General features: G+C 48.5%; 1 protein-coding gene across 3 annotated transcripts in view; it reads left to right on the forward strand.

Annotated features, from left to right (window-relative positions):
- tenm4 (teneurin transmembrane protein 4) overlaps window positions 1-14,554 on the forward strand; it is a 969,538-nt gene that overhangs the window by 299,615 nt on the left and 655,369 nt on the right. For all 3 annotated transcript variants that reach the window (XM_070892063.1, XM_070892064.1, XM_070892065.1), the window contains exon 3: window positions 5,925-6,194. In XM_070892063.1, the coding sequence (XP_070748164.1) occupies window positions 5,925-6,194 (270 nt within the window). The remainder of the gene's footprint in view (window positions 1-5,924; window positions 6,195-14,554) is intronic.

Raw genomic sequence — 14,554 nt, forward strand, 5'->3', positions numbered from 1 at the left:
GCAGGCATGAGGGCATCCACTGCCTCACTGTTGATGGACACCAAATCGGCCCCAGTGCCCTCCACCGAGTCACTGTCCTCCTCCAGGAGGGTGTTGCCAGGGGCCGACCCATGCATCACACAGGGTACAGCGAATGCACCAGCTTGTCTCACGTCTATCACGATCCCACCCCCAGGATCCATGGCAGAGTCCTCCCTGGGCTCCTCTGTGGGGCTTGGGGTCGGAGGATGGCAGCAATTTGGGGCTCCCCTTTGCCTCAGACGCCGGGCTGTGTGGTGAAACTGGGGAAAGAACCATCCGAAGTTCCCCTAGCACACCCGGCACAAACGTGAGAGATGGAGAAGGGGGGTGCCTCCCTTTCTCCGCTGCCAACCACCGCCCCTGTGGGCATTAAAATAGTCGACCAGGTTGAGCAACTCTCAGATGTGGCTGGGCAAGCTTAGCCTCATTGGTCTCATCCCTGGTCACGAGTGACGGTGTTACTTTGTGCGGATCCACGGCACTCCACCACCCTCCCCATGGGCAAGTGCTCCTTCTCACCCCTGGGAGGCACTGGCCGGATAAACTTATCTGTCTCATCCTCCCGAGCGATGTGTGACTCCCACCAACCGTGTGAGGTGGTGGCGGGGGGGTGATGTCGCAGAACCCGCAGAACTCCTCTTCCACGTGAGCCTTTCTCCACTTCTAAGGAACGGCACCTTCACCTCTTCCTCGCAGAGCGGTGCAGAGGGAGAGAGACCTCCTGGTTGGCAGTGGCCTCCACCTCCACATCCTCCTTCTGTTTTTGGCTCCCTATCCCGAGCCCGACCGTGGATTGCAACTTTTCTGCAGATGCGGGCATGATCGTGGTCTCGGGATCGCTCTCGGGCATGGGATTGTGAATGAACGCGGATATGGGACCGTACGCACTCTCTGAGGGACTCAGTCCAAGGTTTTTAAGTCTTCCTCCACACGGATGCTTTCCCCCCTCCTCAACAGAGACCGCGATGACATTAGTCTCTGACGGCGACCGCGCATTTAGTATTACTAGCGCACGGACGGGGGCAGGGACGGGCGCAGGGGCGGGGGCAGAGACGGGGGCACGGGGCGGGAGCAGGGACGGGGGCAAGGTCGGGGCAGGGACGGGGGCAGGGACGAGGGCACGGGGCGGGAGCAGGGACGGGGGCAGGGACGGGAGCAGGGACGGGAGCACGGATGGGGGCGGGGGCAGGGGCGGAGGCAGGGACAGGGGCGGGTGCTCGGGCGGGGGCAGGGATGAGGGCAGGGATGGGAGCACGGACGGGGTCAGGGACGGGGCAGGGACGGGAGCATGGATGGGTGCTCGGACGGGGCGGGGGCAGGGACGGGGGCAGGGGCGGGTGCTCGGGCGGGTGCTCGGGCGGGGACGGGGGCGGGGGCAGGGGCAGGGGTGGGGGCAGGGGCGGAGGCAGGGACAGGGGCGGGTGCTCGGGCGGGGGCAGGGACGGGGGCAGGGACGGGGGAGGGACGGGTGCTCGGGCGGGTGCTCGGGCGGGGGCGGGGACGGGGGCAGGTGCGGGGGCAGGGGCGGGGGCAGGGACAGGAGCAGGGACAGGTGCTCGGGCGGGCGCAGGGGCGGGGGCAGGGGCAGGGGCGGGGGCAGGGGCGGGTGCTCGGGCGGGGGCAGTTACGGGGGCAGGGGCAGGAGCAGAGACAGGGGCAGGGACGGGGACAGGGACGGGGGCAGGGACGGGGGCAGGGGCGAAGGCAGGGACAGGGGCGGGTGCCCGGGCGGGGGCAGGGACGGGGGCAGGGATGGGCGCAGTGTCAGCCTTGGCCACCTTGGAGACGGGCAGTTTTTACATACTTTACTTCCTTGCAGACGTGGATAACTAACCAAGAATCCACCCTCCTTCGCCATCATGTCTTCTCCTTCCGTCACCAGTTGAACATAAAGCTGGTGCCGGAAGGAGAAGACATGACGGAGACTGGCTTCCCTGAAGCCAGGCGGGATCGGCAATATCCATGACCTCACCTTCCCCGGTTGGCGGAGATGGGGGAGGAGCTCACTGGGTATAAAGGGCAGGACATTGGATAAAATTATTCACTCTGCAGTGGCCTCGAGAGGATCCACTGGCAGGAATGGCCCACCCATCATGAGCCTCTTATTCAGGGCTAGGCACCCCACCTGCTCAGACTTCAGGAAGAACACAGCCTTCCCATACATTTGAGGCGGCAATGATGGCTGAAGGGCTGACAATCCCAGCCATGGCTTTGATGCACGCCTCAATGGTCATGTTAGGATGAGTGTAGCTCTTCAACCCATGTTTTTTGGTGATCAAGGTGAAAAGTGATAGGGCAGCAGGAGTGGCTGTAGCTGCCATGGTTGCATATGTCCTTGCTTGCCCCGTCACCGGCAAAGATGGAATTGCCATTGCTGTCACTAAAGGGCTACACTCACCCAAGTTTACAGGCCCAAGACAAATATGACCTTTCCCTAAAACAGAGGGGTTTTAGGGGGAAAAAGTGCAAAGAAAATCCCACCTCCTCCTGCAGTGTCAGGATGGGAGAGGTCCTCAATAATAACAAATTGAAGAGGTGCCTCTCAAGAATGAGAGATGGAGAGAGAGGGAATGAAGGAAGGAGGGACGCTGCAGAGGTGGGATGGGATCCCCACTCAAAACAGGGCTTGACGGGTAGGTGGGTGTGTTGCAGGGGTGCATTTCCTAGTTGTTAATTACAAGTCTTTAGGATCTTCCTAGTGGGGAGAAGGGATTTTTCCTTTTACTATAGCACGTGAGCCGGAGATTTCTGTGGATAGAAATCAGTTTAGAAGTATCTCAAGGAAAGGGGCCAACGCATATTCACTACAACTTTCACAGTAATGGAACAGATGGGACAGATTTTGCTGAAAAAAATATGTTGTGTGAATGACAGATGCCGTTATTAATGTGCAAATCGGCCAGCAACTTATTGCAAGGAAGAGATGCACCGTTAATTGCAAATCGCCACAAGTTGCTGGCCGATTTTCACCGCTCCACCATTAGCTACATGAAAATGGCATCTCGCACTTAACTTGCCGTGATTTTCATAAATTTGCTGTATTTAATTACCTATTGAACTCGCCACAGAAAGTTAAGTCTAGTAATTAGTAGTGTAAGCACCCTTTAACAACGTGATGATTGTTGATAACTGTCAATCAAACTCTTGTGCCTAGAAAGTAACAAGTATAAGTGTGGAGTCTCATTCCTTCAAAGTTTTAATTTTTAATGGGGCTAAAATTCCAACCTCGCCGAGTCCGTACGAAATACGTACGGACCCAGCAAGGCCCCGCAAAAGCCAGTTTTCAGTTCGCAATGCGCATGCGCCGAAAACCGGCTTTTCCGATCTGTCAAGTTTTGGCTTGACAGATCCCCAACATTCCTGCACCCAGGACATTCACGCGGGTGAGATTGGGCTATTTGCCCAACAGATCCAGCGAATGTCCTTAAAACTCTTGTGCCTGGTAAAAGCAGGCGCATAGCCTACTTTTACCAGCATAAGAGTTTTAAAACATATAAAAATAAAATGTAAACACTCATTTTTATGTTAAAAACCCTGTCCACTAAGGTAAGTTTATTTTAAACCCTATTAAAACACTTTTAAAAAAAAATCCCCAAAATATTTTTTTTTCTAAAACATTTTATGAACTTTAATTTCAATTAATTTCAATTATGTGAGGTGTGTTTTTTTATTTTTTATATTGTGTTTAATGTGTTTGTTTTTTTTTTCTCATTGATAATAATAAGAACTCGGAGATACGGAGTTCTCATCGCTATCAATGAGAATACCGTACCTGATTAGTTGTCTCGTCACACGTGACTTCATCTTCTGCATCCGAACCTGGAGGATGGGGGTGCACTCCAAAGCACAGGAAGAGAGGTCCTCGCACAGGAATCGCAGGCACCACTGGGACCACCGGGTAATTTAGTTAAAAATGCCTCCAACCCGAATTTTAGGCCCGTTGTATTTTCTTACTTTTCCTTTCTGTCTAATTTTTCTTTCTCTCTCTATTTCTCTTTCTGTACCAGATTTGACATTAAATTCACCCTCCTTCTCTATTAATATTTTTCAGTCCTTTAATCTCATTGGTTAAGGAGAAACACTGTTTGTCCCGATGTTCAGCTAGGTCCCAGATACCTTGTTGCGCTGTTATCAGCTCACACTTCCAGCACTTTGTGGGCCAAATGAGCGATTATTTGCAACACATTTTTGACTCTGCACATGCGCGCCCGTTTGGAACCACGCATGCACACTCGAGCCTGTTGCGCATGCGCAGTGCCACGCAATGTGGCAGCTACGGCCTGCATCGCCACACTTCACTCTGCTCCGTGTGGAGAAGGTCAGGGGATCAGATGTTGGGGGGAGAGAGGGGATCGAGCGGGTGGGAGTTCCAGGCCAGGGGTGCGCAGGGCCTGAACACTTGCAGAGGAAACTAATATTGTGAGGCGAAGAATTTGACTTCTATCCTTGGTTGAATGGTGGGCATCGAGCGTTTACCTCAAATATTGCAGGTCTGTACCCCGGGCTCGAAAGAACAAGAGAATAACGATTCAAAGCGGCCCTTCGCGGTGCTGTTTTTCTAGCCTTGCTATCTTATGCAGCCATAACTGAAATCAGATCCGCAATATCAGAGAGGAGAGGGGAAGGGAGAGCGAATTGGAGGGGGGAGAGGAGAAGCTATCAAAGCGGAGGGGAGAGAAGCTCAGAGCTCCGAAAGTGGGGACAAGGTCAGAAGCCTTTGGGGAGGTCAGGAACTCGGAGAGAGAAGGTCAGGAACTTGTTGGGGGTGGAGCATAGTGAGAACAATGGTGGGGTTGGGGGGGGTAGAACGTGATCCAGATCTAAAGGAGGTGGGGCAGAATGAGAGCAAGAACGTGATCCAGATGGGAAGATAGATAAGATAGATTACCTTCTCCCGTCCTCTGTTAGGCCTGGATCACATTCTTCCATCCCCACTCTCTTTATACCCACACCACGTTCTCCACCCTGCTCCCATCCCCCATCCCCCAGCCAGACCACAGCAGTTTAAGAAGGCAGCTTATTACCACCCTCTCAATGACAAGGAGGGATGGGCAATAAATAAATGAATTTTTAAAAATGAAAGCGTATTCTGTGTTGATCCTACAACATGCATAACATTACATTTATGTGTTACTTGCCGGACTCGACGATGCCAATGTTCTCCTGGCGTGTATCCCATCTTCCACTCTCAATGAACTTGAGCTCATCCAAAACTCTGCTGGGCGTATCCTAACATGCAGCAAGTCCCATTCACCCATCACCCCTACGCTCGCTAAACTGCGCAGCTATGCAGCTGTCTGGAGGCCCGGAGCAGCCCATTAAAGGAACCATGCACCTGAAAAAATATTAGGGGGAGCATTGTCCACCAACACCTTGATTTTAAAATTCTCATCCTCATGTTAAAATCCCTCTATCTGAACTCAGAAGTGTGAGTGCTCCTAAACCAGGAGTGCGAGCCCTGTCTGTTCATCAAAAGCACTGTTAACACTATGAGCTCTGGAGCTGGCTGTCACAATGAATGGATCAAATTACACATTGCAAACATCTTGATTATTATTTGGCAGGCAGGATCTAATAACACATTCCAGACAAACTGCTGGGTGTATCTTGTCCTCCAAGGGGACCAATCAGAAATCTGGTCTTGTCCTCTAAGGGGACCAATCAGAACTTTGGTGTTACAAACCATCATTTTGGACAGCAGTGAATAGATATGTTGGTAAAGGTTGTTTAGCTTTTTGTCCTCTGCCGCTCAGAGATTTATCTCATTTAAAGTAGCTTAGTAGAGATGGGGACGGGGGTGACATCTGCCTGCATAGTTAATTTCAGTCTTAAAAAACTCAAAAACACCATTGCGTTCAGAGACCGTTGGAACATTTTCTGATTTATTGAATGTTATGTTCTAGGAACAAATTTTTCTCTGAGCGAGTTGGGACTGACTGAAGTGACACCTCCACATGGCACTGGATATCGGACGGAATTAGGGCTTTCACATCGTGGATACTCCATAAGTGCAGGCTCCGATGCTGACACAGAAACAGATGGAGTCGTGTCTCCCGAAAATGCTATAAGACTTTGGGGACGAAATGCTAAATCAACACGAAGCTCCTGTTTATCCAGTCGAGCAAATTCTGCACTCACTCTTACTGACACAGAGCTTGAGACTACAGAAAACGGTAAGAAGTTTAAAAACAAATTTATATTCTTCCTTAAAGAAGTGATTTCGATAAAGTATCTGCTATTTATATTGTGGTTAGTATTACAAATAGTGTTGCACTGGCATTTGATTATTGGGACAGTTGAACCAGATTGAAAAGGAATTTTATCACAGCCTACAATCTATTGCTTTTAACATGGCACTCCCTAAAAAAAGTATCAAACCTTTTTGTCTGTGAAATACCATGACACAAATCACATCAAATGCATCATTGCATTATTTGCACATGACATCTATTGCAATAAAAATGATGCAAGCCTCTGCTGTCCTCTCTCCTGGGCATAAAGTCAATGCCTTTTTAAACTGAAGAAAGACCAACACAAAATGTAATGTTCTGTTATATACATCAGGGTACTATTAAATACTAAAAATATTTAGTGAATGACCTGTGCAATTCATAACTGGATAGTTGTTTTCACTGTGTCGCTGTATCTGGTGGGCACCACTAATAGGCTACATGGATACAGTGTGAGATTTGCCAGCCTTTTCTTATATTAAAGAGGTGGCAATCCTTTATCCGTTCTTTTTCTTCTCTCCTTTAATATTATGCAAATACAAACGAAGATTTACAACTAGCCACAGCCTTTGGTAATATCTCAAACCATACCCGTCACATACACTGCTTCCTCTTCTTGCTTGAATTTATACTTGTACAACATTCATGACAGCTTCTCGAATCTTAATTCTGTCTTTTCAATGGATGAGCTTAAACAGCTCATCAATCAACCTGCCCTTGTCTTTGATCATCTTAGTAATTCAACTAATTTCCCAGATCTTTCCTCACCTCTTACACTGTATCTGCATGAGCCATTTAGACCAATAGCTATATCTAAAACTCATGCTTTGTAAACGCATCAAGGCCGAAATTCTGTACCGCCTGCTGTGACAGTAAAATTGTGGTTACCGCCCCCGAGAGAAAGTGGAGCGCAATGTCACGCAATTTTCCAGCGCTACGCGGAGCTGCCGGGAGCACAGGGCCCTCCCATTCCATTAAAGGGGAGAGCATGCTGCAGACTCTGCATCGGGGAGAAGGGGCCACCATTTCACCACCGGGGATCGGGCTGCAACATCGTGGCACGGACCCCGCGAATTCGACAAGGCAAGGCCGCCACCAGTGAGTCGCCTATTTTTTTTAAAGTGCGCATTGCACCTCCGCTTTAACTTTCGCCCCGCAAGTGGAGTGCAGCCCGGTTCACGGCAGCAAAGCTGGCGCGCGCACCACCCGCAGCGGCATCATGGGTCACTACCGAATTTTCGCTCCGGGTGAAAACGGGTCGCAGTGCACGGTGATGGCGTCGTCACCGCAGGCGCTGCAGGCCGGAGCGCTACTGGCAGGAATGAGGCATTATCAGCTTGCGCCACCTAACCCAGGGCGATAAGTCGTTTGCCCGGGGGTGCTAACAGGATAGGCAAACGGCACGGATTGCTCCCCCCGATGTCTTATTTGGCACTATAACATCCCTGATAATTCTTTATTGATTTTTCATTGGTCTAACCACTACTTTTACTCTTCTACTCTTCTATCATAAAAATCATAAAATCATAGAAATTTGCAGCACAGAAGGAGGCCATTCGGCACATCTTGTCCATGCCAGCCAACAAAGAGCTATCCAGTCTAATCCCACTTTCCAGCTCTTAGTCCATAGCCTTGTAGGTTACAGCACTTCAAGTGCACATCCAAGTACTTTTTAAATGTGGTGAGGGTTTCTGCCTCTACCACCCTTTCAGGCAGCGAGTTCCAAACCCCACCACCCTCTGTGTGAAAACATTGCCCCTCAAATCCCCTCTATGCCTCCTACCAATTATTTTAAATCTATGCCCCCTGGTTGTTGACCTCTCTGCTAAGGGAAATAGGTCCTTCCTATCCACTTTATCTAGGCCCCTCATAATTTTATACACCTCAATAAGGTCTTCCCTCAGCCTCCTCTGTTCCAGAGAAAACAAACGCAGCATCTCCAATCTTTCCTCATAGACAAAATTCTCCAGTCCAGGCAACATGATCGTAAGTCTCCTCTGTACCCTCTCGAGTGCAGTCACATCTTTCCTGTAATGTGGTGACCAGAACTGCACGCAGTTCTCTAGCTGTGGCCTAACTAGTGTTTTATACAGTTCAAGCATGAACTCCCTGCACTTATAATCTATGCCTCGCCTAATAAAGGCAAGTATCCCATATGCCTTCTTAACCACTTTATCTACCTGTCCTGCTACCTTCAGAGATCTGTGGACGTGCACTCCAAGGTCCCTCTGTTCCTCTACACTTCTCAGTGTCCTACCATTTATTGTGTATTCCCTTGCCTTGTTAGCCTTCCCCAAATGCATTACCTCACACTTCTCTGGATTGAATTCAATTTGCCATTGTTCTGCCCAGCTGACCAGTTCATTGATATCTTCCTGCAGTCTACAGCTTTCTTCTTCATTAGCAACCACACGGACAATTTTTGTATCATTTGCAAACTTCTTAATCGTACCCCCTACATTCAAATCTAAATCGTTGATATATACTACAAAAAGCAAGGGACCTAGTACTGAGTCCTGCAGAACCCCACTGGAAACAGCCTTCCAGTCACAAAAACACCCATCGACCATTACTGTTTGTTTCCTGCCTCTGAGCCAATTTTGGATCCAACTTGCCACTTTGCCCTGGATCCCATGGGCTTTTACTTTTGTGACCAGTCTGCCGTGTGGGACCTTATAAAAAACCCTGCCAAAATCCATATACACTACATCAAACTCACTATCTTTATTGACCCTCCTTGTTATCTGCTCAGAAAATTAAATTAAGTTAGTCAGACACGACCTTCCCTTAACAAATCCATGCTGACTGTCCTTGATTAATCTGTGCCTTTCTAAATGAAGATTTATCCTGTCCCTCAGAATTGTTTCCAATAATTTTCCCATCACCAAGGTGAGGCTGACTGGCCTGTAATTACTTGGTCTATCCCTTTCTTCCTTTTTAAACAAGGATACAATGTTTGCAGTCCTCCAGTCCTCCGGCACCTCACCTGTAGCCAGAGAGGATTTGTAAATAATGGTCAGAGCTCTGCTATTTCCTCTCTTGCTTCTCTTAACAGCCTGGGATACATTTCATCTGGGCCTGGGGATTTTTTCAAAGATGCTAAACCCCTCAATACTTCCTTTCTTCTGTCTGTGCCATGGAAGTAGCTGATGTTATTCCAGCTTCTGTAGAAAGGTTTTACACCTCACTCTTCTTCCCCTTTTGTGAGATCTTGTATTGCATCTTGGTTCATTTTATACCAATTATTCTGCTGTCTCTCATCAGGACTCTGCTTATTGTACCTGGGATCATAGTCAGTCTTAAGCATCCTGAAACAACTTTATCTCTACTTATAATTTCTTTGAATGCACTATTAGAGCTGTTATATGCAACTTTTTAAAATAATATCATTAATTTCTGCATACCTACCTTCCAGATCCCTTGACAAAGCGGTCTCTTGTAACTTCTCCCCTATCCATTTCTCCTCCACCTTAGTCAAGGGATCTGAAGGAATGACTACTGGAAGGTAAGTCTGCAGTAATTAATGCACTTATTCAAAAAGGTTGCCTAAAGCAGCTCTAGTAGTGCATTCAAAGACAATGGACTCAATTTTCCCCAGTGATTTGCGCCATTTTTTTGGATAAGGCTGTTTTTTTTGGCCTAAGTTAAAAAACATAGTTTCCCCAATCAGTGTAACTCAGTTAATTACGATTTTATTAGGTTAGTTTTTTTTTCAGCCAAAGGGGGCATAACCTGCCATCCACGCCAGTTCTGGGCATTTAGGCAAGTTTGACCAGCTCAGAGTTACTCCAGTTCTGCTTAGACCAGAGTATGTGGCCTCTGCAGAAAAACCTTCTGGAGCGTTAAAGAAATTGGTGCAAGTAAGGAAATCAATGCATGTAAGTGCAGCAGATGTGTGAGAGAGAGAGAGAGAGAGCGAGCGAGACATACTGGGGAGGCCATTCTGGACCGGACCTGCAAGCCCTTCAGCTGGGGGCATTGGAGGTAAGTTGCTGCAGTACATTTTGATGTGTTTTTAAATTGATGCATTGTGTTTTAATGTGTTGCGAGCTGGCTGTATGTTTCACTTTTCAGCCTCAGCTCGCATGTCCCTGGTTACCATGGCAGCCCAATCTTTTTGGCACAGATCAAGGCTCCACCCCCAAAACTAAAGGACAGGTTAGGCCACGGCAAAATGAAGAAATCCAATAGGGGAACTTAAAACATTTTTTTTTGCCGTAATTGGGCCCCCAAAACACGGGCAAAACTCTTCAAGTGCGCCAAAAAAAAGCTTTGGGGAAAATTGAGCCCATTATAAGTTGAGATAAAGTTCTTTCAAGATGCTTAAGACGGACTAGGATCCCAGGTGTAAAATGCTACACCTTAGTGACATAGTTATTGTAGTGTATGGAGAAAGAGTCAGACTGAACACTGTGAGCTCAAAGTAAAGTGTGACCTTAGTCTTTTATTGCAGGTCTCCAGAGTGCCTCTCCAATCTGTGAAGCCTTCTTAAATACCTGTGCTCCCAAGGGATTATGGGATTCCTTGGGACTCCGGGGAATGAGCCCTCTGGTGGTTATACAGAGTAAATACAAGTCCACATATATAACAATATTCCCTCCCAAGGTCAATAGGGTAACTATTTACAATGAGTCGATCTGGGGCCCTTCTTGCCCTGGTTGATCGTCTCAGTGTGAAAGCTAGTGTTGTTGAATCATTTGTTGGGCCCTCGCTGGGCTGTTGTGCAGCTGGCCTTGTTGGGCTGACTGGTGTGTTGGGCCCTGCAGGGCTGCTGTGGATGATGGGTTCTGCTTCGTGGTCAACCGTGGTGTTGGTTGCCACTGGTGTGTATGTTGGGGGATCAAAAAAGGTAGGGTCCAAGGTGGGTTGCTCAGGATAGTCCGTGAATCTGAGTTTGATTTGGTCCAAGTGTTTCCGGTGAATGAGTCCATTTGAAAGTTTGACCTGAAACACCCTGCTCCCCTCTTTGGCCACGACAGTGCCGGGAAGCCACTTGGGACCTTGTCCATAATTTAATACAAATACAGGATCATTGATTTCAATCTCACGTGACATAATTGTGCTATCATGGTATGCACTTTGTTGAAGCCGTCTGCTGTCTACCTGTTCATGTAGATCAGGGTGAACTAACGAGAGCCTTGTCTTAAGTACTCTTTTCATGAGCAGTTCAGCAGGTGGGATCCCAGTGAGCGAGTGGGGTCTCGTGCAGTAGCTAAGCAGGACTTGGGATAGGTAAGTCTGCAGTGAGCTTTCAGTTACCCTCTTCAAGCCTTGCTTGATGGTTTGCATTGCTCTCTCTGCCTGACCATTGGACGATAGTTTAAACGGGGCAGATGTGACATGTTTGATCCCGTTACGGGTCATGAATTCTTTGAACTCAGCACTGGTAAAACATGGCCCATTGTCGCTCACCAGAACATCGGGTAAGCCATGCGTGGCAAACATGGCCCGCAGTCTTTCACTAGTGGCAGCGGACGTGCTGGCTGACATTATCTCACATTCAATCCACTTGGAGTATGCGTCTACAACTACAAGGAACATTTTACCCAAGAACGGGCCTGTATAGTCAACGTGTACCCAAGACCATGGTTTGGAGGGACAAGACTGTAAACTTAGCGGCGCCTCCCTGGGTACATTGCTTAACTGCGAGCATGTATTACATCTGTGAATCCAGGACTCGAAGTCTGCATCGATACCGGGCCACCACACGTGGGATCTGGCTATCGCTTTCATCATTACTGTGGGTACTGTGGAGGTCATTGATGAAGGTGTCTCTGCCCTTCTTGGAGACCACTACTCAATTGCCCCACAGAAGGCAGTCTGCCTGTATCGACATTTCATCTTTGCGCCGCTGGAACGGCTTTATCTCTTCCTGCATTTCCACTGGGACACTGGACCAGCTCCCGTGAAGCACACAGCTTTTGACTAGAGATAATAAGGGGTCCTGGCTTGTCCAGGTTTTGATCTGCCGGGCAGTGACGGGTGATTGCTCACTCTCAAATGCCTCCATACCATGGCTAGATCTGTAGGCTGCGCCATTTCCACCCCCGTGGTGGGCAATGGCAGCCTACTGAGAGCATCGGCGCAGTTTTCTGTGCCTGGCCTGTGGCGGATGGCGTAGTTGTATGCGGACAACGTGAGCGCCCATCTCTGGATGCAGCTGATGCGATGGTATTTATCCCTTTACTCTTGGAAAACAGGGATATAAGTGGCTTATGGTCAGTTTCCAATTCGAATTTTAGCCCAAACAGGTATTGATGCATTTTCTTTACCCCATAGACACATGCTAACGCTTCTTTTTCAATCATGCTGTAGGCTCTCTCGGCCTTAGACACCTAAATGCATAAGCAATCGATTGCAGTTACCCGAAATCATTAGCTTGTTGCAATACACACCCGACGCCATATGACGACGCATCACATGCTAGTACCAAACGCTTATATAGATCATACAACACAAGCAATTTGTTTCAGCATAACAATTTTCTCGCTTTTACAAAGGTATTTTCTTGGCTTTTGCCCCAAACCCATTCGCTCCCTTTTCATAGTAAGACATGTAGTGGTTCTAGCAGAGTGCTGAGACCTGGTAAGAAGTTACCAAAGTAGTTCAAGAGTCCCAGAAACGAACGCAGCTCCATCACGTTCTGTGGCCTCGGTGCATTCTCGATTGCCTCCGTCTTCGCGTTGGTGGGTCTAATGCCCTTTGCTGCAATCCTCCTTCCCAGGAACTCCACTTCAGGTGCCAGGAAAATGCACTTCGAGGGTTTTAACCTGAGCCCCACGCGGTTGAGTCGACTAAGAACCTCCTCTAGGTTCTGCAGACGCTCAACTGTGTTCCGACCTGTGACCAAGTTGTCGTCCTGGAAGACCACGGTGTGCAGGACCGACTTCAGTAAACTTTCCATGTTTCTCTGGAATATCGCCACCGCTGATCGGATTCGAAATGGACATCTGTTATAAACAAAAAAACCTTTGTGCGTGTTGATGCAGGTGAGGGCCTTCGATGATTCCTCCAGTTCCTGCGTCATGTAGGCTGAAGTCAGATCCAGCTTCGTGAACGTCTTTCTTCCCGCCAGCGTTGCAAAGAGGTGGTTGGCTTTTGGTAGTAGGTATTGGTCCTGCAGGGAGAAACGATTGATAGTTACTTTGTAATCGCCACAGATTCTGATGGTGCCGTCTCCCTTGAGGACTGGGACAATAGGACTGGCCCACTCACTGAACTCGATTGGTGAGATGATGCCCTCTCTTTGTAGCCGGTCTAGCTTGATTTCTATCCTTTCTCTCATCATGTACGGTACTGCTCTCGCCTTGTGATGAATGGGTCGCGCCCCCGGAATTAGGTGAATCTGCACTTTTACTCCTTGGAATTTCCCACTAAGTTGTGTGGCAGTGTGAGCTGCGAGGGGGATGCTATGAGGCTGCCGAGTGACTTGGATAGGTTAGGTGAGTGGGCAAATGCATGGCAGATGAAGTATAATGTGGATAAATGTGAGGTTATCCACTTTGGTGGTAAAAACAGAGAGACAGACTATTATCTGAATGGTGACAGATTAGGAAAAGGGGAGGTGCAACGAGATCTGGGTGTCATGGTACATCAGTCATTGAAGGTTGGCATGCAGGTACACCAGCTGGTTAAGAAAGCAAATGGCATGGTGGCCTTCATAGCGAGGGGATTTGAGTACAGGGGCAGGGAGGTGTTGCTACAGTTGTACAGGGCCTTGGTGAGGCCACACCTGGAGTATTGTGTACAGTTTTGGTCTCCTAACTTGAGGAAGGACATTCTTGCTATTGAGGGAGCGCAGCAAAGGTTCACCAGACTGATTCCCGGGATGGCGGGACTGACATATCAAGAAAGACTGGATCAACTGGACTTGTATTCACTGGAGTTCAGAAGAATGAGAGGAGATCTCATAGAAACGTTTAAAATTCTGACGGGTTTAGACAGGTTAGATGCAGGAGGAATGTTCCCAATGTTGGGGAAGTCCAGAACCAGGGGTCACAGTCTAAGGATAAGGGGTAAGCCATTTAGGACCGAGATGAGGAGCAACTTCTTCACCCAGAGAGTGGTGAACCTGTGGAATTCTCTACCACAGAAAGTTGTTGAGACCAATTCACTAAATATATTCAAAAAGGAGTTAGATGTAGTCCTTACTACTAGGGGGATCAAGGGGTATGGCGAGAAAGCAGGAATGGGGTACTGAAGTTGCATGTTCAGCCATGAACTCATTGAATGGCGGTGCAGGCTTGAAGCGCCGAATGGCCTACTCTTGCACTTATTTTCTATGTTTCTATGTTTCCCGATGC

Source organism: Pristiophorus japonicus, chromosome 10 (genome assembly GCF_044704955.1).
Source record: "Pristiophorus japonicus isolate sPriJap1 chromosome 10, sPriJap1.hap1, whole genome shotgun sequence".
Taxonomy (NCBI): Eukaryota; Metazoa; Chordata; class Chondrichthyes; family Pristiophoridae; genus Pristiophorus; species Pristiophorus japonicus.